Source organism: Leptonychotes weddellii, chromosome 10 (assembly GCF_054177405.1).
Source record: "Leptonychotes weddellii isolate Sample4059 chromosome 10, ASM5417740v2, whole genome shotgun sequence".
Taxonomy (NCBI): domain Eukaryota; kingdom Metazoa; phylum Chordata; class Mammalia; order Carnivora; family Phocidae; genus Leptonychotes; species Leptonychotes weddellii.
This window is the reverse complement of record NC_138378.1, coordinates 13,253,853-13,273,599: the sequence shown is the minus strand read 5'-3', so window position 1 is coordinate 13,273,599 and position 19,747 is coordinate 13,253,853. Positions and strand designations below refer to the sequence as shown.

The following is a 19,747-nucleotide window of genomic DNA, read 5'->3' as shown; positions in this document are numbered from 1 at the left end:
CTATGTGTCTGGTGCTATTTCATCCAGCTACAAGCAGGAGCCAGGAGGCTGGCCTCTCCTGGATCTCATTAGGGGCGCTTGCCCAGAGGCTGTGTGGGCACGTGCCTGCTCCCACCGCGCCCCCTCCATGGCCCCCTCTGGCTCCGGATGCGTCATCATGAAAGCTTGAGCCGCCCGGATCAGGTCCTCTTCCCGCAGGCCTGGGACAGGCACGGTGGGGATGCCAGCGATCATCATGGCCAGGGTGAGGATGCAGATGTCAGGCTGGGAGCCGGCCTCCTTCCCCCCTGCCTCAGAGGACGTCGGTAGAACCCCTGGTGACAGCCCACACAGCAGCAGGGGCCCGGGCGTGCCGGGGCCACCCAGGTGGGGAGCTCTGCTTCTGGAGCAGCCATCCTCCCAGCCCAAGCTCTCCGGCTGTCTTGCGTGGGGGAATTTGTGGTTGTATCGGCCATACTCCTTCCGCTGCAGTGTCTCCCAGCTAGTCCCCCCAGGGCAGCCCCTGGCTTCTGGCACCGCCAGGGCCAGGCCCCAGGCCTGGCCAGCAGGTGCCACCTGCTCAGCTTTCTGGCTCAGTGGGCCTAGTCCACTAGAGGCCACCACCACTGGCTCTATAGGACTATAGAGGCCAAGGGATGAGCCTGGAGAAACAACCCCACCTGTAGAGACAGGAATGAGATGGAATGTTATTCTTGGTGTCTTTCAGGAGGCCCTGAGGGGCAGGGCATAGGAGCAAGAGCACTGGAAAAGGAGCAATTAAGACCAGCCCCACAGGGCTGTCTAGTGGTTGGGAACTAGGTGTTTTACTCGTATGCACACCCCCAGTCCCCAACACCGAGTAGGTACTAGAGAAGTGTTTGTTGAATCAATGACTGAGTTAGCAGGTAGCTACTGGCAAGGACTTTTGGAATGGCTTTCTTCAGAGAATTGACTCCAGGGCCAGCCCAAAAATGTCCAGCAGAACCTCCACTTCCCCAAAGCCAGGAAACAAGTTCTCAGGGAAAGTTATGGTACCCCCTCCAGTTTCAGGAGTCCCTCTCTCACCTTGGCTGGAAGGCAGAAGACCTTGATGAGTTTGTGGAGACATGAAATAGGACATGGCTGCCCCAAAGCCCCCATTTGTGAGGGAACAGTCGTCTGCCTCCTGTCCTACCCTTTCCACCATTCTAGAATGTCACCTCATAGTCCCTCCTCTTTACACCTGGAACCCACCTCACAGCACTGACCTGTTCATTCTAGAACCTGTATATGATAATGGCATGGGGTTAGAAGAGTGCTGGACCAGGAACTGGACATTCTAGGTTCTTACCTCTACCTTGGCAAGTCACTTGGGACAATTTTGTTCCTTGATACTCCCCTCCGTAAGGTGGAAGTAATGACTACCCACTCCCTCACCAGAAGTTGTGAGGATTAAATGAGATTATCTGTAATGGAAGCAAAGGATCAGAGATACAAATAAAGAGGTGAGTGCTTTGTGCTCTGCAGTATGAGAGGAGTTCTCTGCACTCATTCCTTTGCTGTGTGACTTTGGAATACATTGCCACCTCTAGGCTTCGTTTTCCCATCTGCAAAATGAAATCGTTGGTCCGGGGCACTGGGTCTCATGCTGGGATGCACATTAAATTCTCTGGTGAGCGCTTAGAAATCCTGATGCCCAGCCTCGTCCCAGACCAATTAAATCAGAATCCCTGGGTCAGACCCAGTTAGCAGTATTTTTCAAAGTTCCTCAAGTGGTTATAATATATGCCAAAGTCAAGACCTCTATTCTAGGGGAATCCTCCTCAATCCTGGCTGAGCTTCTACAAAAGAACAACGTCTAGGCCTAATCCTCCAACAAATGGAATGGGAATCTCTGGAGATGGGGTTTGGGGCATCAGCTCTTTAGTTTATCCCACATAATGCTAATGAGTAGCCAGGCTAGGAACCAATGGTCTAGGTGATGTCCATAATGCTCTGTCTAGGGGCACCCGGGTGGCTCAGTCGGTTAAGTGCCTTTGGCTCAGGTCATGATCCCCGGGTCCTGGGATAAAGCCCCGCATCGGGCTCCCTGCTCTGCAGGAGAGGCTGCTTCTCCCTCCTTCTGCCCCTGCTCCTGTGCTCTCTTTCACTCACTCTGTCACTCTGTCTCTCAAATAAATAAAATCTTAAAAATAAATAAATAAATAAAAATAGAATGCCCTGTCTTGCTCTGACCTGCTGACCCACAGCGATTCTAGAAGAAGTGCCCCTCACGGACTTCCAGGGCAAGGAGACCCTCCAGTGATCGGTGTCAGCATCGGCTGTGTTTATTTCCAGGCCTGGCTGGCCGCAGTATGGCCAGCTTCAGACCAGCCACAGCTCCAGGGCCAGGCCACGCTCCTGTGGCCCTGTTTCAGGGCGGCTGCGGGCCTTTACTCGTACTTGCAGAAATCCTTAAGTCCTTTCGGCAGGTGGAGCCCATCAATGGCCAACCGGTGTACCACGCTTTTCTGGATGACTAGGCGGCACAGAGTCTGCAGGGATGGCACTGTGGAGAGAAGGCTGTCAAAGGCAAACTGAACTGGAGGGGGGTTCTGAGGCTGAGACCCAGAAGATCTAGGTCCTGGTTCTCCCTTTGTCATTAACTTGGGCAAGTCCCTTCTGCTCTCCAGGTGCAGCCTGTGTCACAGGGCTGTTCATGTGGTTGACATAAGCACCTCTTTCGAAACCTCCACAACGCAGCAGCCCTATTTCTATTTTAACCCTCCCTTAGCAGTTGCTGGCGGGACAGGCAGTGCCTGATTCACCTGTGCACGCCCAGCCTCCAGCACAGGTCTGACACAAGACTGGGTTCTAGTTCACTGAATTCATAAAATGATCAGAGGTATAAATAAAGGGTTTAAGGGGGCAATAAAGGACCAGATCTCCCGAATAAGACACTCTCAATCTGGAGCCTATGATGCCTTTAAACTGGTATGCCCCAATCTAGGAGCATTTGTCTGATAAAAGAGCACACAATTTTCAAAGCAGCCCGGGTGTAACAGTTTAGAATCCCTGCCCTAGGTTAATACAGAAGATACCAGCAAAGCAACCTAATGGATCACAGCTGAGATGGCGAATCGGAGGCCCAGAGCCAGGGACTGACTTGTCCAAGATCCCAAGCAGAGGCAGAATTTGAAGTCAGATTCCCCAACTTCTACACTAATGCTGGGCCGACCAAAGCCCTGCTAGCTGGTTTGGGAATCCTAGCAAGTTCCTGTCCCCGCACTGGGCCAGGAGGGGTCGCTGCTCAGGGGGTGGGATACCTACAGCCATAGTCGAGCTGGACCAGGCGCACGCTCTTGGTGGAGGCAAACACGTCCACCACTGCGTAGAGGGGCCGGGCTGCTGGCAGCCCCCGGGCGCTGGGGCCCATGTCCTCGCCGTTGATGACGATGTGCATGTCGGCGGTGCCGTCCGGGTGCGGGCAGAAAAGAACGCCCAAGCGGCTGCGGCGCGCGGTCGGAGGCAGCACGTTCAGCTCATACAGCTGATCCAAGAGGTGGCTGTAGAGCCCGGGCCGGCTGCGACCCACTAGGCGGTCGCGGGGAATGCGAAACTGCTCAATGCACACATACGGTTCCACCAGGAGAGCTGGGGGGCGGCTGGGGGCCAATGCCTCTGCCTCCGGTTGGTCCTCCCGGGACACGCGGTTGTGATGGCGCGTGATGGCGAAGACCCAGGTGTGGCCGAGGCTGACCAGGTCGGGCAGCGAAAACTCGGGCACGGCAGCCAGAGTGGCGGGGTCCAGCGCGGTCAGTCCGAGGCGCAGGTGCCCGCACCAGCCCAGCTCTTTCTCCTCGATCTCGACCAGGAATACCTGGCCCGGGGCCAGCGGCTCGCGACTGAAGCATACGCCGTGAGCGAAACTCTCCACGCGTGTGGCCCGCGTCCCGGAGGGGTCCACGCGGATGTTGGCACCGTGCACCTGGTGGAAGCGGGTGGGAGGGGGCTCGGGGCGCGCGGATCTACAGGCCGCACCCAAGTCCACGCGGTCGGAGACAGCACCCATCTCCCGGCCACGGGACAGGCTAGCGGGCGCCGGGCGCTATTTTGGGAGGCGTGCTCAGAGGGTGACCGCGGGGGCACCAAATAAGGTAACCCTCCCATCCCCCGACGGCCTTCCTCGAGGCTCTGCCCCGAGGTCCTAGCGCCGCTTGCTCAGCCATTCCGCTGGACCCGGGCTCCCGGGAGGCCGGGGCATCCTGGCCGCCCACGTCTGGGTCATCTGATGGCTGGCGCGCGCGAGAAGACCTGGGAGAACCGCGGACTCTGACCCCGCGCAGGCCGCCGCCTTCGAGCCACGGGTCCAGGGTGACCAGCGAGGCGCCGGAGGATGGCGGTCACGTGACGCCGGCACCCACGTGACTCCGGCTCCACATGACCTCCCGCGGCCGGGCCCCTCCTGGAGCGCGAGGACGCGGGGGAGCAGAGGTGAGGGCGCCCGGGGAGGCTGGAGGGGACCCGCAGCCCGGGGCGGGGCGGTGGGGCGGGGGTGGGGGGCGCTCGGGCCCGGCCGGGGACTCTTCTGGTCGCCGCGCCGCCAGCTTCTCGGCGGGGCGGCCACGCGGAAGCGCCGAGGAGCGAGGGAGCGCGGAAACAGGCTGCCCCGCTTGCTGCCGCAGATGGTCGGGGCCGCGCTGTCGCCGCCTTGGCTGCTGCTGCTGCTGCTGCTGCCCTGGGCGCCCCCAGGCCAGGCAGCGCCGGACCTGGATGAGATCCAGTGCCTGCCCGGGTTGGCCAAGCAGCCAGCTTTCCGCCAGTACTCCGGCTACCTCCGTGGCTCCGGCTCCAAGCACCTCCACTACTGGTCTGCGGCCCTCCCTCCGGGGCGGGGAGGGGACTGCGCGCGAGCTGGGGGAGGGTCTGAAGACCCCCGGGGAAGCCTGGGAGCAGGGAGCGCTGGGAGGGGCCCCTCCGCCTGCACCCACCCTGCTCCGCCTCCCTTGCCAGGTTTGTGGAGTCCCAGAAGGATCCCAAGAGCAGCCCTCTGGTGCTTTGGCTCAACGGAGGGCCCGGCTGCAGCTCCCTAGATGGCTTCCTCACGGAGCACGGCCCCTTCCTGGTGAGTGGGAAGCCACTGTCTCCCCCCCACCCCCAACCAGGAAGGGGAGAGGAAGGGGACCGTCCCTAAAGGAAAAGGCTGGGGAGGAGGGAGAACAGGACTTGGAGGTGTTCCCAAGTGTGCCCTTTTCCTGAGCCTGGGTTCCGTAGTCTGTGTCATTGGCTTGACTCTCTGTACCTCTCAGGGGTTTTGCCCGAAGGGGGAGTGCCCAGCACGGTGGCCCTTTTCCTTCCACCCAGTTGGCCCTTGGCACTTAGCCATTTCTCTCCTCCTCAGGTGCAGCCAGATGGTGCCACCCTGGAGTACAACCCCTATTCTTGGAACCTGGTATAGCTGGAGCTGTGGGTCCTGTGGGGGTGTCTGGGCACTTGGATGGGGTGGGGAGCCTTCTTCAGTTGCTTTCCTCCTGCCATGTAGATTGCCAATGTGTTGTACCTTGAGTCCCCAGCTGGAGTGGGCTTCTCCTACTCTGATGACAAGACTTATGCAACCAACGACACCGAGGTGAGTCCAGTGCCCGCCCCGTGCCCCAGCCTCCCTGGTTCTCTAAGGGTGGCACGCCCCCCGGGGAGAAGAACATGGCCTTGGAGGCTGTTTTTGGCTCTGTCACATGCTGTGTGTGGTCTTGGCAAAGCCACTTCCTCTTGCTCAGAGTGGGTGGGTGTCATTATGTCTGAGGTTCTTTCCGGCTCAAATAGGAGAACCTTTTGATTCCCTCCATCCTGCTTTCCCTAGGTCGCTCAGAGCAATTTTGAGGCCCTGAAGGATTTCTTCCGCCTATTCCCTGAGTACAAGGACAATGAGCTTTTCTTGACAGGAGAGAGCTATGCGGGCATCTACATCCCCACCCTGGCGGTGTTGGTCATGCAGGACCCCAGCATGAACCTTCAGGTACAGGGCCACTGCAGGAGGGAAGTGAGGCAGCTTATGGTTGTGGCCTTTCGGTGAGCGAGATCAGACAGGCCATCTTCCCCATCCAACCTGGTCTCCTTTGTAACGTGCTTGCCACTGCCTGGCCCGCCTCTGCTCTTGTGCTTCCCACGACAGGAAGCTCACCTGTCAGCCAGCCAGCTCTGTTCTTTGAGTGGCCTCCCCACAAACCACCTTGGATTTCAGCTTCCAGATTGCTGGAGGTCTGGGTGTAGTCAGGGGAGGCTCCTCCTCTGCCTCCAGATGACCTGAATGTCCTGGGTGTTTCACAGGGGCTGGCCGTGGGCAACGGACTCTCCTCCTATGAGCAGAATGACAACTCCCTGGTCTATTTTGCTTACTACCACGGCCTTCTGGGGAACAGGTATGGGAGAGGGCAGTTGGGCAGTCTCCAGGGTGGGGCAGGTCATGAGATCTCAGGTCTGCTTTCCAGGCACATGATTGATACCCCGCGGGGCCCTACCCTGGTTTATGAGCAGGAGGTGGGGGCTGAGGTTGCTGGAAGAGACTGAGGAGGGCTGGCAGGATGGCCCCAGAGCAGCTGGGTTTGGAATCTACATACCATCCCCTGTGATCCGTTTCCTCATCCCCTGGAGGCAGGTGGTGGTAGGAGGTTGGAGGAAGAGGGTGGGAGGCCCGCCTGGGGCCTGAACACTTTCATGCATCTCCTACAGGCTCTGGTCTTCCCTCCAGACTCACTGCTGCTCTCAAAACAAGTGTAATTTCTACGACAACACCGACCCAGAATGCGTGACCAATGTGAGGTTCTGCCCCCAACCTCTGTCACCCTGACACCCCCAGCCCTGAGAACAGGACCACATCCCCTCCTTGGGCGCTCCCTGACCCCATCCCCTATGGCTTTCCTGTCCTGCCTCCTTCAGCAATTTGGTGTTTTCTGGGACATGTCTGGGGATGTGATCCTATCACCACTTCCTCTGACTTCCTGGGCAAATCCTGTAACCGCTGGGAGGGAAAGGATCTCTCACTTATCGAGCACCTACAATGTGCCAGGCACCGGGCTGACATAGGTCAACGCAGATTATTTAATCTTCAAGATTCTCCTTTAGGGGAGATCGTATTGTCCACATTTTCCAGAAGAGGAAACTGAGGCCCAGAATGTTAGTCACTCGTCTGAAATCACAGTGTTAGAAAGTAGTGGCACCAGGGTTTGGACCCTGGGCTGGCAGATTCCTTCCACTGAGCCTCAGTTTCCCTACCTGTAAAATAAAGTGGGGGAAGGGTGACGACAAGAGGTGAAGTAGGAGAGCGGTCTTGGGACGCATTGGCGGGACTCTGGGGAGGCCGGGCTTCTGTGACACGGGTGGCTCGGTGTGTCATTGCAGCTTCAGGAAGTGTCCCGCATCGTGGGCAGCTCCGGCCTCAACATTTACAACCTCTACGCCCCCTGTGCTGGGGGTGTGCCTGGCCATTTAAGGTAGGCCCTGCGGTGTGTCCTGGGGGGCCCTGGGCCCAGCCCTGCCTGGAGGCCGAGGCACCCATTCCCCCACTTCACCTGCAGGTACGAGAAGGACACTGTCGTGCTCCATGACTTGGGCAACATCTTCACTCGCCTGCCGCTCAAGCGGATGTGGCATCAGGTGTGCAAGAGCCCGCTTCTTCTGGTGGGGGTGGGGCAGGGAGGCGAAGACCCTGACCTTCGGGCGGTGCCCCCAGGCACTGCTGCGTTCCGGGGATAGGTTGCGCATGGACCCGCCCTGCACCAACACCACGGCCACCTCCACGTACCTCAACAACCCTTACGTGCGGAAGGCCCTCCACGTCCCCGAGCAGCTGCCCCGCTGGGACATGTGCAAGTGAGGCTCTGGGGCCGCCTGTGGCCTGGGGGTGGCAGGCTCTCAGGGCTCATGGGTATCAGGTTCCCAGGGATCCCTTGGCCAGGGTCTCTCAGGGGTGGCACTCAGGGTGCCACGGTGAGTTGTGCAGGATGTTTGACCATTCAGTCGATTGCTGTTTCGCCAATTCATTCTTAAACGGCCGCATCGGTTGGTAAAATGGCAGTTTGCATCCCTGGTGTTTAGTATACCAGACCCTCTCCCCCACCCCCACTCCACTGCAGTCCCCAGTTGCACGGATCTCCTATGACCCGTGTGAGTAACAGGGTGACGCCTGGCACCGCGGGGGCCACTCAGGTCGTCTCATTGGTCAGTGCCCCTGCCCTCCGGTTGTTCCCCGCTGTGGTTCTCACACCTGTGGGCCCCTCTGCCCTAAATGCCGGCTGTGGACCAGGGACTAAACGTTCCTGTATACGTTTCTAAGTGGGGGCGAGTTGAGGACCTCTGAATTCCAGCCCCTCATCCAAGTAAGTCCTAGAGAAGTGACGTGAGGAGGGGACTGAATCCCAACTCTGCCTCCTGGGCTGGAGCTTAGAGCTAGGAGGGGATAGGAGAGGAGGTCTGCTCTGTGCCTTTTTGTCTCTCTTTACCTCGTCTTCCCGGGGCCTGCCCACGTGCTCCCGCAGCTTCCTGGTGAACATACAGTACCACCGTCTCTACCAAAGCATGCAGTCCCAGTACCTGAAGCTGCTCACCGCGCAGGTGAGTGGGGGCAGCACCGCTGGGTCCACCAGCAGCCTCAGGACCCTGGAGCAGCCTGATAAGGCGGGGCCCCCTTTAAGTGCCACTCCGGACACAGGAAGCTGAAACTCCCAAGAAACGAAGCCCAGTGACTGGCAGAGTCACGATTTGAACGTGGCTTTGTCCCCATCCCATGCTGTTCTCTTGTAGGAGCCTAGGGGGTCTGCGTCAGCCAAGGAGACGTTAGGTTGAGAAGAGCTAGGAGAACGTGTTACAGACATGCAAATGGAGGTCTGGGGTGGGAGAGGGCCTTGTCCAAGATCATCTAGGAGACCCTGACAGCCGGTCAGGATCCGATTCTGTACAACACAGTGATCAGAGCATGAGCTCTAGGGTCGGATCACCTATGTGCAAGTTCCTTTACTAGCTGTGTGACCCTGGGCAGGTTTCTCATATCTTGAGACTTGTTTCCCCGCCTGTCAGATGGGGTTAATAATAGTATCTGCCTTCATAGGTGAAGCATTTAGTAGAGCACTGAACATGTAGGAAACAGTCAGAAAATAGTGTTTCCTGCTTTGTGCTATTTCACTGGGCCCCTTGAATTCCCTGCAGGGGTAGGGCTTGAACCAGGAAGGGCTGGGACCTGGGCTCATTCCAGACCCCCCCCCCCCATTCCCTCCCCTGCCCTGCTCCAGAAATATCGGATCCTGCTCTACAACGGAGATGTGGATATGGCCTGCAATTTCATGGGGGATGAGTGGTTTGTGGATTCCCTCAACCAGAAGGTACGGCACAAGGATCCTAGCTCTGGGCAGGGATGGGACGGCTGTGCCTGGCAGCTAGGCTCTGGGCAGACAGGGCAAACCTGGGGGAGTTCCGGGCCCCTGAGGTCTTCTGGCAGCCGTGAGCAGAGATGATGGGGCGGCAGCAGGCTGCTAAGTCTTTCCTGGTGGGGCAGATGGAGGTCCAGCGCCGGCCCTGGTTAGTGGACTACGGGGACAGTGGGGAGCAGATTGCTGGCTTCGTGAAGGAGTTCTCCCACATCGCCTTTCTCACCATCAAGGTAGGGCTTGGGGCTGGCTTGGCTGGAGGGGATGGGGCAAGACCCACCTGTCCTCCTTCCAGCTCCCTTTACACTGGGTTACCGGGATCCCAACTGGCCCCGTAAGAGCAAGTTTTCTGGCGGGTGTGGGAAAAATGCAGTGCTTGGGGCAGGGCTGGGAGAAGAGGAAGGTCACTGGTTGGAGGGATCCAGTAGGATGGAGGACGCACCCACGGGCAGGGGTTACACAAGAAGGTGATCTCAAAGAGCTTTGCTTCTAGGGCGCTGGGCACATGGTCCCCACCGACAAGCCCCAGGCTGCCCTCACCATGTTCTCCCGCTTCCTGAATAAGCAGCCGTACTGATGGAGATCAGTCCCCTTACTGATGGAGACAGCTCCCCTTCTGCCTGATCCAGCCCCTCTTTCCCGCCCCTCCTGCTAGAAGGGAGGTCCTCCTTTATGCAGAATGCCCCTGTGGGGCAGGTCCCTGCCTCCAGGACTGCTTCCCCCTTACCCCCTCCGCAGCCCTCTGCCTCCCAGACCAGGCCCCAGTGCCTCACATAGACAGCCTGGGGGAGTTAGCACTTTATTCCTGACTGGGGTGGGGCCTGGCCCCCTCCCTTCGTGCACTAGAACACAGCAGAGCTCAGGATAGCCCATGGGGAGGGTGGACGGACTGTAATTGGTGGATTGACTGATTATGGAATTAAATTGGGTACAGCTTAAAGCCCTGTCTTCTCTGTGGCACTGGGGGGTTAGACAGGACACTATAGGCTGGGGTGGGGCGGGCAGGGGCTGGGGGAGGGGACGAGAGGCGTCAGAGTCCTGAATGCCCCTGCCAGGGTGGGCTTGAGGGCTCAGGCAGCTGTCGTGGAGGGTGGTGGGGCACTGGATGCCCAGGGGTCCCTGGTGTCGGCAGGCCGGTTCTTCTCGATCACCTCTCGCAGCCCTTTGGCAAAGTGGAGGTCGGCCCCAATGGTGAGGAAGCCCTGTGCGGTGGGGCAGAGAGGGGAGTCTGTTTATTCCATCACAGACCAAAATTTCAAGATAGAGACAAAGTCTTTAGCCTCGAGGGGTTCTCAATTTAGTGGGACAGGAGGAACAGCAAAGAAGTTCTTCTAGCTCCCTGTGAAGGGTGTAAAAGAGAGGCTGCAGGAGCACAGTCTGTGGAGGTCAAGGAGGGCTTCCTAGAGGAGGTGACCTCTTAGCTCAGACGTTCAAGATGAGTAGATATTGGGGTTGGAATCCGGGAAGAGGTTTACAAGGTGACAGCCCAGCTGTGCAGAGGGCTGGAGAACTCTGATGATGGAAGATTAAAATGGGATGGGCCGTCGATAAGGGAGGGGCTGGGGTTGGGTAGCAGAGTTAGGTCGGTGGTGAAGCAGAGGCGGGGAGGCTGTGCCCTCCTCCATCACCGCCCCCTACTCACCGCATGGTTCGTCACCACCTCGCGCACAAAGTTGATACCCTCGGGCAGCGGGATCTGCACCCCCCGCCACATCCGCTCTGTGGGTGGGAGCAGGTGGCTCAGCTTGGGTCCACCCAGCTCCCCTCGCCTTTCCCTCTCCTGCCTCCCGACCCCCAGCCCTACCATTGAGCATGGGCATCACCCCAATCTGCAGCATGGTCTTCAGAGGGGCCTGCAGCGGGATCAGCTGGGAGGGAGGAGGCAGGACATTAGGGCAGCCAGCAGGAAGCAGCCTGGCCTTTGCTGCCCGGCCCCGACCCGGCCTCGGCACCCCCGCCACCCCCCAACTCACGGCCAGCGACTCCAGGGCGGACTGGTTCGAGTAGATTCGGAACCTACGGGAGAGAAAGAAGTGTCCAGGGGGCACGAGGCCCGGACGCTCCCCCCCCTCCGGCCACCAGAAGCCCCCGAGTCTTAGCCGCAGATGCCCCCACCTCCACACCTGTCCGGGGGTTCTGCCACTCGCCAGGTGTGCATCCCTGGGAGAGTCCTTTCTTCCTCTTGCAGTTCTTTTTCTCCAAGTTTGCTACTTTTAATTTGTCGACCACTTCCTGTACACCAGCCTTGTGTTGGTAGCTTTGCACGTATGGTTTGTGTTTATTTAAGCAACCTTACAGAGCTCGCTCCCTCCCAGATACTAAGCGTGTTACAAAAGTCAAATATTAAGCTATTTTAAAATGCCAACTTGACTGCATCCTCCTGACCACCCTAAGAAGGAGGCACTATGAAATTGACTTGCACTTTTTAGATGAGGCAGATGAAGCCTAGAGAGAGGAAGTAATTGGCCTGCGGTTTCACAGGTGGTAACGGGCAGAAACTGCCTCTAGAATCTAGGCTCTTAACCACGACCCTGCAGTACCTCATTTAACCCCTGGGACAGTGCCGTCCAGTAGAACTTCTACAAAATGTTGCATGTTTGCCCTTGCCGTGTAAGAGCCACTAGCTACCTGTGGCTAGCATGGTAGATGCTATTTTTTCTTAGCTCCCCCAGTGGCTATAGGTCTGAGTGGATTTCGCTCCCCAGTTGTCGGGCAGGTGCGATTATCCCGAAGGCACGGGGGCTCAGTGAGGTTAAGCGCTCGCCCGAGATCTTGGCCAGCTGCTTACCGGCGCAGGTCCAGCTGGGTGCGCAGCGCCTTCCCCCGGAGTGCCATCTTGGCGCTGAAACGGGCGTCCTGCGGGCAGGGGGGTTGGGGCAGGGTTACTGACCCACAGAGTCCACAGCGCACTGTCCCGGACCCTCCGTAGCCCCTACTCTGGTGCCCGCACCATGGTCATGCTGGATAGCTGGACCTCGGGCTGGTCTGACGGGACCAGGGCGATGGTGACGCTGGCAGTGACAGAGACCGTGGTACCCGAGGGCTTGATGGTGCAGCGAGGTGGGGCCAGGACGCGCAGCTCCAGCTTCAGCGGGGAGTCGATCACTGCTGGGCTCTGGGGACAGAGTAGGGAGGGCGGGGGAAGTCCCAGACCTGTTCCCTGATGAGCCCCGGGCGGGGAGATGGGGTGGCTCAGGCTTTGCCTGCTGGGAGCCCAGACGCACAAATACGAGGACTGGTGTGGCTTCCCAGACCCTTCAGAACTGTGTCCAGCCTCTGTGCCTTTGCTGACACGAAGGATGGAATGTCTCCTTTTCCTGCCGTCCTGAGTTCTCGGTGGTGGGGGATCCATCCCCAACCAGACTCCTCGGGGACAGTGTTTGCATCAAATATCCCCGCCCTCTGCCATATCGCCCTTTTCTGAACTGCTGTGCTCTTTCTCCTGTAGGCGCTGACCAGTACTTCGCCTGTGTTAGCTCATTTAAACCTCATCATAACCATGTGAGGCAGGAATTACCGTACTCATCTTTGAGATGGGGAAACCGAGGCACAGAGAAGTTAAGTAACTTGTCCAAGGTTCTGTGGTCATCCAGGTGCAGAACCTGGGATTCAGAGCCGGGCAGTTTGGCCAGAGAGTCCATGCCCCCACCAACGCTTGGCCATCAGGTTGATGGTGACGATGGGGATGACAGCAGTGGGGACAGCAGCTAGTGTTTCCTGAGCACTTACCCCCACCGGGGGCTGCTCTGATTTCTTTACATGAATTGACTCAGCTAATCCTCACGACAGCCCTGGCAGGTTGTATAGTGTAGCAGAGATTAAGGGCAAGTTCTCTAATGATTACTGAGATACTTTTTAATTTTGACCTTTCACCCCTCTCCCCATGAAACAAGGGAAAATAATAAGCAAAAAGAATACATCAGGGTCGCCTGGCTGGCTCAGTCGGTAGAGCATGCGACTCTTAATCTTGAGGGTCATGAGTTCGAGCCCCACGATGGGCGTAGAGATTATTTAAAAAATTAACTTAAAAAAAAGAATATATCGGTCATTGTTAAAGTCCCTACACTTAGAGAGCTTGGGTTCTCAGCCTGCCGTCCTCCTAGCTTCATGAAGAAGAGCAGGAGTAGCAAGGGCCCTTCACAGACTTGGAATCGACCTTGACAAATAAGAGGACTTAGCCACAGGCAGGAGGTCAGGCCTTCTGTTTACTCCATGGTGGCCGCGGAGGCTTCTGCCTGCACACCTCACGCGTCCCCTTGCTGGTGTGCAGGCGGTAGGGCCACCCACCCTGGCCACATCCCTACCTCCCGCCAACACTCACCAGCAGGACGATGCTCCCAAAGTAGGTGGCCCTCAGCAGCATGTCCAGATCGTGGGGCACCTGGAGAGAGGAAGGGGGGGATGAGGCAGGGTCATCAGGAGTTCCGGACAGGGCCCCTCTTGCCCATCCCACAGACAGGCCCCGGCATACCTTGTCCCCCACCAGTGACAGCTGCAGGGCCCCCGCCCGGAAGTAGCTCTCCATGGCAGAGTCAAAGAAGAACTCCGAGAAGGCCACGTACACCATCCGCTCCTCCTCCTGCAGTTGGGGCTCTACCGCCCGGTTGGGCAGGCTCCAGTTCCCCTCAGCCAGGGGAAAGAAGGCCCCCTGCAGTTGGGGGATCAGGGTCAGCTTGTGGCCCAGCACCCAGATGTTCCCACACCCGGTGCCAGGCACCATGAGGGATGGTGGGGGTCGGACCCAGCTGCTATCTGGGGGGGACTCATTAGCACAACTTCTTCTTTTAAGTTGTATTTATTTAAGTAATCTCTCCACCCAACATGGGGCTTGAACTCATGACCCCAAGATTCAGAGTCACATGCTCCACCGACACCCAGCCAGGTGCCCTCGTTAGCACAACTCTTAAAAAGGCATTCAGGGGCACCTGGCTGGCTCAGATGGTTAAGCGTCTGCCTTCGGCTCAGGTCATAATTCCCGGGTCCTGGGATCGAGCCCCACATCGGGCTCCTGGCTCAGCAGGGAGCCTGCTTCTCCCTCTCCCTCTGTCTCCGCCCCCCGCTCATGCTCTCTATCTCTGTGTCTCAAATGAATAAATAAAATCTTTTAAAAAATTAATTAATTAAAAAAAGAAAAAGGCATTCAAAGGAGGGCAGCTGGAGTTCTGCAAGGGAGCACTTCCATCAGACCAGAGAAGGGACGCCCAGGAAAGGGCTGGGGAGGAGGACGCATGGTGGGCCTTGAAAGATACAGAGCAGGGGGGCGCCTGGGTGGCTCAGTCGTTAAGCGTCTGCCTTCAGCTCAGGTCATGATCCCAGGGTCCTGGGATCGAGCCCCGCATCGGGCGCCCTGCTCGGCGGGAAGCCTGCTTCTCCCTCTCCCACTCCCCCTGCTTGTGTTCCCTCTCTCACTGTCTCTCTCTCTCTGTCAAATAAATAAAATCTTTAAAAAAAAAAAAAGATACAGAGCAGGAATGATAAAAGCTGCAGTTTACGTTGACACAGAGTACGTGCGTAGAGCTGTACATCCAGCTGCTCCAGGGGAGACGGGGAAGGGCAGTGTGTGAGCAAAGGCCCTGAGGTAGGAAGTGAGGGCATATTTGGGCAAGAATGAGTGCCGAGAAACAGGGTGAGGTTAGAAAGGTGGGGCCAGACAAGGTTAACCAGGCTCAGAAGCCAGACCCAGGAGTTGAACGTAATTCTGCAGGCAGGCACGCTCAGCAGTGGAGTGGCCTCATCGGAGCTGTGCCTTCGGGGGACAAAACGAGCAGCACAGGACGAGGAGGTCTGGTTAGGTCAGAGACACGCCACCAGCCAGGCAGCTCACCCGGAAGACCATGTCCAGATTGCTGTCGGACGCTACAGGATCCTTCAGGAGGGAGTAGTCGATGCCAACCAGCTCATCCACAGAGCTGCGAACTGCGGGAAGGAGCTCAGTCACTCCAGCTGTGTGATGCTGGGCCAGGTGCTCACCCTTCTGGGCCTGTTTCTCACCCACAAAGCGGTGATTATAAATCACAGGGTTGTTGTGGGGATCAAATTAGTTTTACGCGGGAAGTACTTAGTGCTCAGCAGTATTAATGCCGACTGCTACCACCATCATCATAGGCCAATACAAGGGTTTCCTCAGATCACTGAACAAGATGCCAAGGGAGTCCCTTCCCTCGTTCTCCCTGGCCCCTCCCTCCCTCCCCATGCTCTGTGTGGGGCCTGATGATCTCTACCCCCCAGCAGACAGAGGTCACAGTTTAGGAAAAGGGAATTCATGTTAGCTGAGCACCTATGAAGTGGAGAGGATGAATACAAACAGGGTCCCAGTGATCAGCAAGCCCCTATCGAGGACCTTGACAGTCATCACTGAGTTAATCCTCACAACCCCCACAAGGAGGCATCACCAGCCAAGCGAAGATACCCAGGCCCAGAGAGGAGTACTTACCTAGGGTCACATGGCCAGTCAGTAGCAGAGGCCATATTTGAAGCCAGGGCATGGCAGGGGCCCACCCTGAGGTAGACCCAGCCTCCTCCTCAGCCCCGTTCCAGTCCCAGGCATGGCCCGGAGCTCCCCTCCCAGCCAGCGCCAACTCACCAGGCACTGTGTCCAGGAGGGAATTGAGGAGCACCATCCCTGCGTGGTAAAGCACGGGGCAGATCTGCGAGGTGGGGTCTAGAGTCAGGGCCTTCCAAAGAGAGGGCACCCCCACACACACTGCTGCTGTACCTGCTGGTTGAGGAGGAAGCGCATCCCCGAGGTGATGAATGTGGAGAGGAACTCATATACCTTCCTGCAAGGAGGGGAGAGACCACGTGACCCCAGACTCTGCCCTACCCCAATCCAGATCCAGGAGAAATCAGTGGCCAGAGGGATGGGGAGGAGGTGGCTCAACTTTGACCTGTATTACCGGCTCTTCAATGGAGGTTTTCCAAATCCCCTCGCTAGCCTGATTCTCAAGACCTTTCCTAACCTCTGCCCCCCACCAGCCTAATGAATTTGCCCCCAGTTCTTCAAACCTGCTGTACGCATCCCCACCTCCAGATGCTTACTCATGCCCTCCCTTCCACCCTCAGAGTCCCTGTCCTGTGCTTCCCTCTGTATGGGCTCAGATGCTTCCTCTTCCAGGCAGCCTTCCCAGATTGCCCTCTTCTGAACCCCTGGAGTACTCAGTTCCTCTCTCAAAGCCCCGATGACAAATGTTTTGTCCCTTCAACGAGGCTCTGAGTTCCTTTATGAATCCTCAGGGACTGGCATATACTTTATTTAATCAGTAAATAAAAACTTGACAGTATACCAACACCAGATGATAAATCCACCATCTTTTCTCTCCCACTCTCTTTGAGAGCTATCACAAAGTCCCCTTCTCAGGCCAAAACCTGAAATTATGCTATTGTTTTTATTAGTAGTAGTAAGAGCTACCAATTATTGAGAACTCAGTTCATGCCCACCTATGCATACTGATCCTCACAATTACTCTTATCCAGGAAGCTAGCCACTAATATGCCAGGTACTGTTCTAAATATTTTTACATATATTAACAAATAGTCTTTGCAACACCTTATAAAATAGTTGCTATTATCATCCTCATCTTACCAAGGAGGAAATTGAGGCACAGAGCTTCGATGACTTGCCCAAGGTCACAGAGCAAGGGAAATGAGAGTTGCTGAGCATTGGACCCAGTTGGCCCGGCTCCCGAGCCTGTGCACTTTGCATTGCACCCGGCAAACGGCAGTGAGGCTCAAAGGGGGCTTACTTGAAGGTTCCCCCGAAGGCCGCGTGCATTCTGGAGACCGAGGCCTGGCAGGAGACGTTGGACACCTTGATACGGCCAGTGGCATCCCGGGAGAGCTGCAGAGCAGTGCGGATGGACACACCCTCGGCAGAGGCATTGATATAGCCCCCATCATAGCTGCAAGGGGGTGGGGGGCAGTCAATGTCCAGCTTGGAGCTTAACCACGTCTTTGCCACCCACCCCGTAAGTCATACCTCTTAATAAGACTTCGCTTCTACCAAACCCTATCAACCCTTATGAAGTGGGTATGCTGGTCCCTACTGTACAGACGAAGAAACTGAGACCCAGGAAGGCTAAAGGACTGCCCACAGCCCCACGGCATCCCAGCCCTCCTGATCCACCCTGCACTCCCCTGAGGGTGCCAGGTCCTCACAAGAACCAGTAGAGAAGCTGCCTCCGGAAGCGCAGCCCCAAGGACGCGTTGCTGATTTGTAGCACCAGCTCCTGCTCCGGCTGGAAATGGAGCTCAGAGGATGTCAGCTGCAGCTCTGTGACCTTCACCCTGCAGGAAGCCTCCGGGTCAGCTTCAGGGCTACGAAGAGGGAGTCCACCCAGCCACAGGAAACTCATTCCCTCCTCTTCCAGTCCAGACCTGGGGAAGCTGAGCTGGGTGGAATGAATTCTTCCACTTTCCCTCAAGTGCCCAGCCTGGACTTGGACAGCTCAGAGATGAGCTTCACCCCTTCTTTAGATGCCTTACTGCTTGCACTCCCTTCCCTCCCACACCCTGTGGTTGCTTGACCTGGACCTGGTCTTTTAGCCGAATCCTTTGATTTTGTCTCCATCAGCTGAGCTACAGATCCCATTTCTCCTATCCCCACCGACCCAAAGAAGGTTCTTGTCTCCTGTTTCCGGGACCTCTCCCATGAGCTGCACCCCGGCCGCTAGACCCCACTCTCACCCATTGGCAAGTTTCGTGACTCCCCGTCTCCGGTGCCCTTTGGCCACGCCTTAGCCCCCAGGGCTTCTGCTTGCTGTTCTTGGTCCCGCCTATGTTGGCTGGCTTGGCCTTTATCTTCTCCGCCCCATCCTGTTTCTTGAGTCCCGCCTCCTCGATGTGGCCACGCCCCTACCCCTACTCAGTTTCCCCGGCCCTAGGCCCCGCCCCGGGAGCCCGAGACCCCGCCCCCCCGGATCCACTACTTACTCCGAGATGTTGTAGTAGAAGTGGCCCTCCCGGCCCCGCAGGTCCGGAATGGTGATGGTCTCCAGCTCTTGTTCCAGAAAGCGCAAGCCCTCCTGCTTCACTGAGGTAGCAGCGAGACCCTTAGGTCCTGCAGCTGGAGCGACCCCTCCCTCATCGGCCCTCACCCGGCCCCGCGCCTTACCCAGCTCCAGCGCCTGGGAGGTGACGCGGGTCTTGCAGCCGGGGAGCTCCGCATGAGCGCCTGCCAGAAGCGCTAGGAGGAGGGCCCCAAAGAGGGCCATGGCGAGCGGGCCTGGGGTGGGGTGGGGTCGCTGAAGTAATCAGGGCCGCTAAAACCCACTCCCCGGTTGTCCAACCAGAAGAGGGACTGGCCGGATCGCTACCCTCGAAAGAGCTCTTCGGAGAACTTGGAACCAATTATATTGCCTCCATTTGGCAGATGCGGAAACTGAGGCTCAGAGAGGCGACGCGACTCGCGCTCTAGCTCCCAGAGGATTTGGGGCACGGGGGAAGGGGAGGGGACATTCTCGGTCCCCCCGTGCACCCGCCGCATGAAGAGTTTGACCCCTCGGGGACCAACGCCCCCCGCCCCCACAACCTCCCCTTTCCTTTAGCAGAAGGCGGGCGCGGCTTGCCTGTTACCATGGAAACGGCTGCACGCGCATTCCTGCGGGGTGGCTTGCGGTCTCCCAGGCCCCGCGCCGGGGGGGGGGGGGGCGTACAGGGAGCTGCCGGCCCGACCTCGTGCTCCCGGGTCTCCCGGCTCTGCCGGGTCCTAAATCCCTGCCATCGGGATTTGGCCTGGTATCCCCCCCCCCTCAAATCAGCGCCCTCCTTAATGGGATCTCTTCCCCACCCCGGGTTCAGTAGACCACGCGGCTCAGCGAGGGCCTGAGGGTGGATGGGGACGCCCCCCAACTCACTGCGGCGGAACTGGGGGTCGGTGCGGTCACGTGGGGCGGCGGGCTGCGCAGGGGATCCGGGCGGCGGGGTCTGGCGGGCTGTGCTGGTCCAGCCGCCTTTATAATGCCGGGCCTCTCCGACCCCCCCCCTCCTGGCTCCCGCTCTCCCCTCCTCCCTCGGGGGTTGGGAGGGGACGGGGCGGACCGCTGGCAGCCGGGAGGGTGAAGAGGGCTGTACGGAGCCCCGTGACAGGCCCGGCTGCTGTCAAGACAAGTGGGGGACCCAAGCCGGGAAGGAGGGAGGGAAGTGCAGGAGTTGGCCCGCCCAATCCCAACAGTCCTTGCTTCTCTGGGACCTCGGTTCAAATTCCAAATGCCCATGTCTTCCTCTATGACCCTGAGCAAGTCACTTCACTTGGGGCACCGCGCCTCAGTTTCCTCATCCAGCGAAATGTGTGGGATACTTGGGACCACCCGCAAAATCAATGCCCAAGACACATTATCTTCCTTCCTTTCCACCCACAATCAGCAAGACTTCTCCTTGCCAGGCTTCACCAGGGG

The 19,747-nt window shown here is 58.0% G+C and overlaps 4 protein-coding genes across 5 annotated transcripts; 1 reads left to right on the top strand and 3 right to left on the bottom strand.

Annotated features, from left to right (window-relative positions):
* Positions 1–3: 3 nt before the first annotated feature.
* Positions 4–2,134, bottom strand: SPATA25 (spermatogenesis associated 25). The gene is made up of 2 exons (XM_006751391.3): positions 1,045–2,134; positions 4–659 (listed from the first exon to the last, which is right to left on the bottom strand). Exons 1-2 carry the CDS (start codon positions 1,163–1,165, stop codon positions 28–30), a joined length of 753 nt encoding a protein of 250 aa, XP_006751454.2. The 5' UTR covers positions 1,166–2,134; the 3' UTR covers positions 4–27.
* A 129-nt stretch (positions 2,135–2,263) lies between these two features.
* Positions 2,264–4,172, bottom strand: NEURL2 (neuralized E3 ubiquitin protein ligase 2). The gene is made up of 2 exons (XM_006751392.3): positions 3,268–4,172; positions 2,264–2,506 (listed from the first exon to the last, which is right to left on the bottom strand). The coding sequence occupies exons 1-2, from the start codon at positions 4,007–4,009 to the stop codon at positions 2,391–2,393; spliced, it is 858 nt and encodes a 285-aa protein (XP_006751455.2). The 5' UTR covers positions 4,010–4,172; the 3' UTR covers positions 2,264–2,390.
* A 119-nt stretch (positions 4,173–4,291) lies between these two features.
* Positions 4,292–10,296, top strand: CTSA (cathepsin A). Its single transcript, XM_006751393.3, has 15 exons — positions 4,292–4,431; positions 4,623–4,807; positions 4,951–5,062; positions 5,339–5,389; positions 5,480–5,566; positions 5,798–5,953; positions 6,265–6,356; positions 6,667–6,751; positions 7,336–7,427; positions 7,512–7,590; positions 7,667–7,806; positions 8,472–8,547; positions 9,222–9,311; positions 9,485–9,589; positions 9,850–10,296. Exons 1-15 carry the CDS (start codon positions 4,378–4,380, stop codon positions 9,931–9,933), a joined length of 1,488 nt encoding a protein of 495 aa, XP_006751456.1. The 5' UTR covers positions 4,292–4,377; the 3' UTR covers positions 9,934–10,296.
* PLTP (phospholipid transfer protein) lies at positions 10,140–19,332 on the bottom strand. 2 transcript variants are annotated; one of them, XM_081832666.1, is made up of 16 exons: positions 19,208–19,332; positions 18,466–18,576; positions 18,285–18,384; positions 17,511–17,639; positions 17,099–17,254; positions 16,072–16,135; positions 15,940–16,003; positions 15,181–15,272; positions 13,828–14,004; positions 13,678–13,737; positions 12,307–12,471; positions 12,145–12,212; positions 11,330–11,372; positions 11,161–11,224; positions 10,999–11,075; positions 10,140–10,868 (listed from the first exon to the last, which is right to left on the bottom strand). In XM_081832666.1, the coding sequence occupies exons 2-16, from the start codon at positions 18,563–18,565 to the stop codon at positions 10,779–10,781; spliced, it is 1,449 nt and encodes a 482-aa protein (XP_081688792.1). In that variant the 5' UTR covers positions 18,566–18,576; positions 19,208–19,332; the 3' UTR covers positions 10,140–10,778. The 2 variants fall into 2 exon arrangements, with proteins under 2 accessions (XP_081688792.1, XP_081688791.1); XM_081832665.1 differs by having other exon boundaries at positions 10,140–10,558.
* Between the last annotated feature and the right edge of the window lie 415 nt (positions 19,333–19,747).

Coding starts and splice junctions, on each gene's coding strand:
- PLTP (XM_081832665.1), bottom strand. CDS start 18,565: ATGGCCCTCTTTGGGGCCCTCCTCCTAGCGCTTCTGGCAGGCGCTCAT. Junction 16,136..17,098: donor GCCTTCGGGGGAACCTTCAA/GTAAGCCCCCTT, acceptor CCCTCCTTGCAG/GAAGGTATATGAGTTCCTCT. Junction 11,225..11,329: donor CCGCCCTGGAGTCGCTGGCC/GTGAGTTGGGGG, acceptor CCTCCCTCCCAG/CTGATCCCGCTGCAGGCCCC.
- SPATA25 (XM_006751391.3), bottom strand. CDS start 1,165: ATGGTGGAAAGGGTAGGACAGGAGGCAGACGACTGTTCCCTCACAAAT. Junction 660..1,044: donor TCTTCTGCCTTCCAGCCAAG/GTGAGAGAGGGA, acceptor CTGTCTCTACAG/GTGGGGTTGTTTCTCCAGGC.
- CTSA (XM_006751393.3), top strand. CDS start 4,378: ATGACCTCCCGCGGCCGGGCCCCTCCTGGAGCGCGAGGACGCGGGGGA. Junction 6,752..7,335: donor ACCCAGAATGCGTGACCAAT/GTGAGGTTCTGC, acceptor GTGTCATTGCAG/CTTCAGGAAGTGTCCCGCAT. Junction 9,590..9,849: donor TCGCCTTTCTCACCATCAAG/GTAGGGCTTGGG, acceptor CTTTGCTTCTAG/GGCGCTGGGCACATGGTCCC.
- NEURL2 (XM_006751392.3), bottom strand. CDS start 4,009: ATGGGTGCTGTCTCCGACCGCGTGGACTTGGGTGCGGCCTGTAGATCC. Junction 2,507..3,267: donor GGTCCAGCTCGACTATGGCT/GTAGGTATCCCA, acceptor TTCTCTCCACAG/TGCCATCCCTGCAGACTCTG.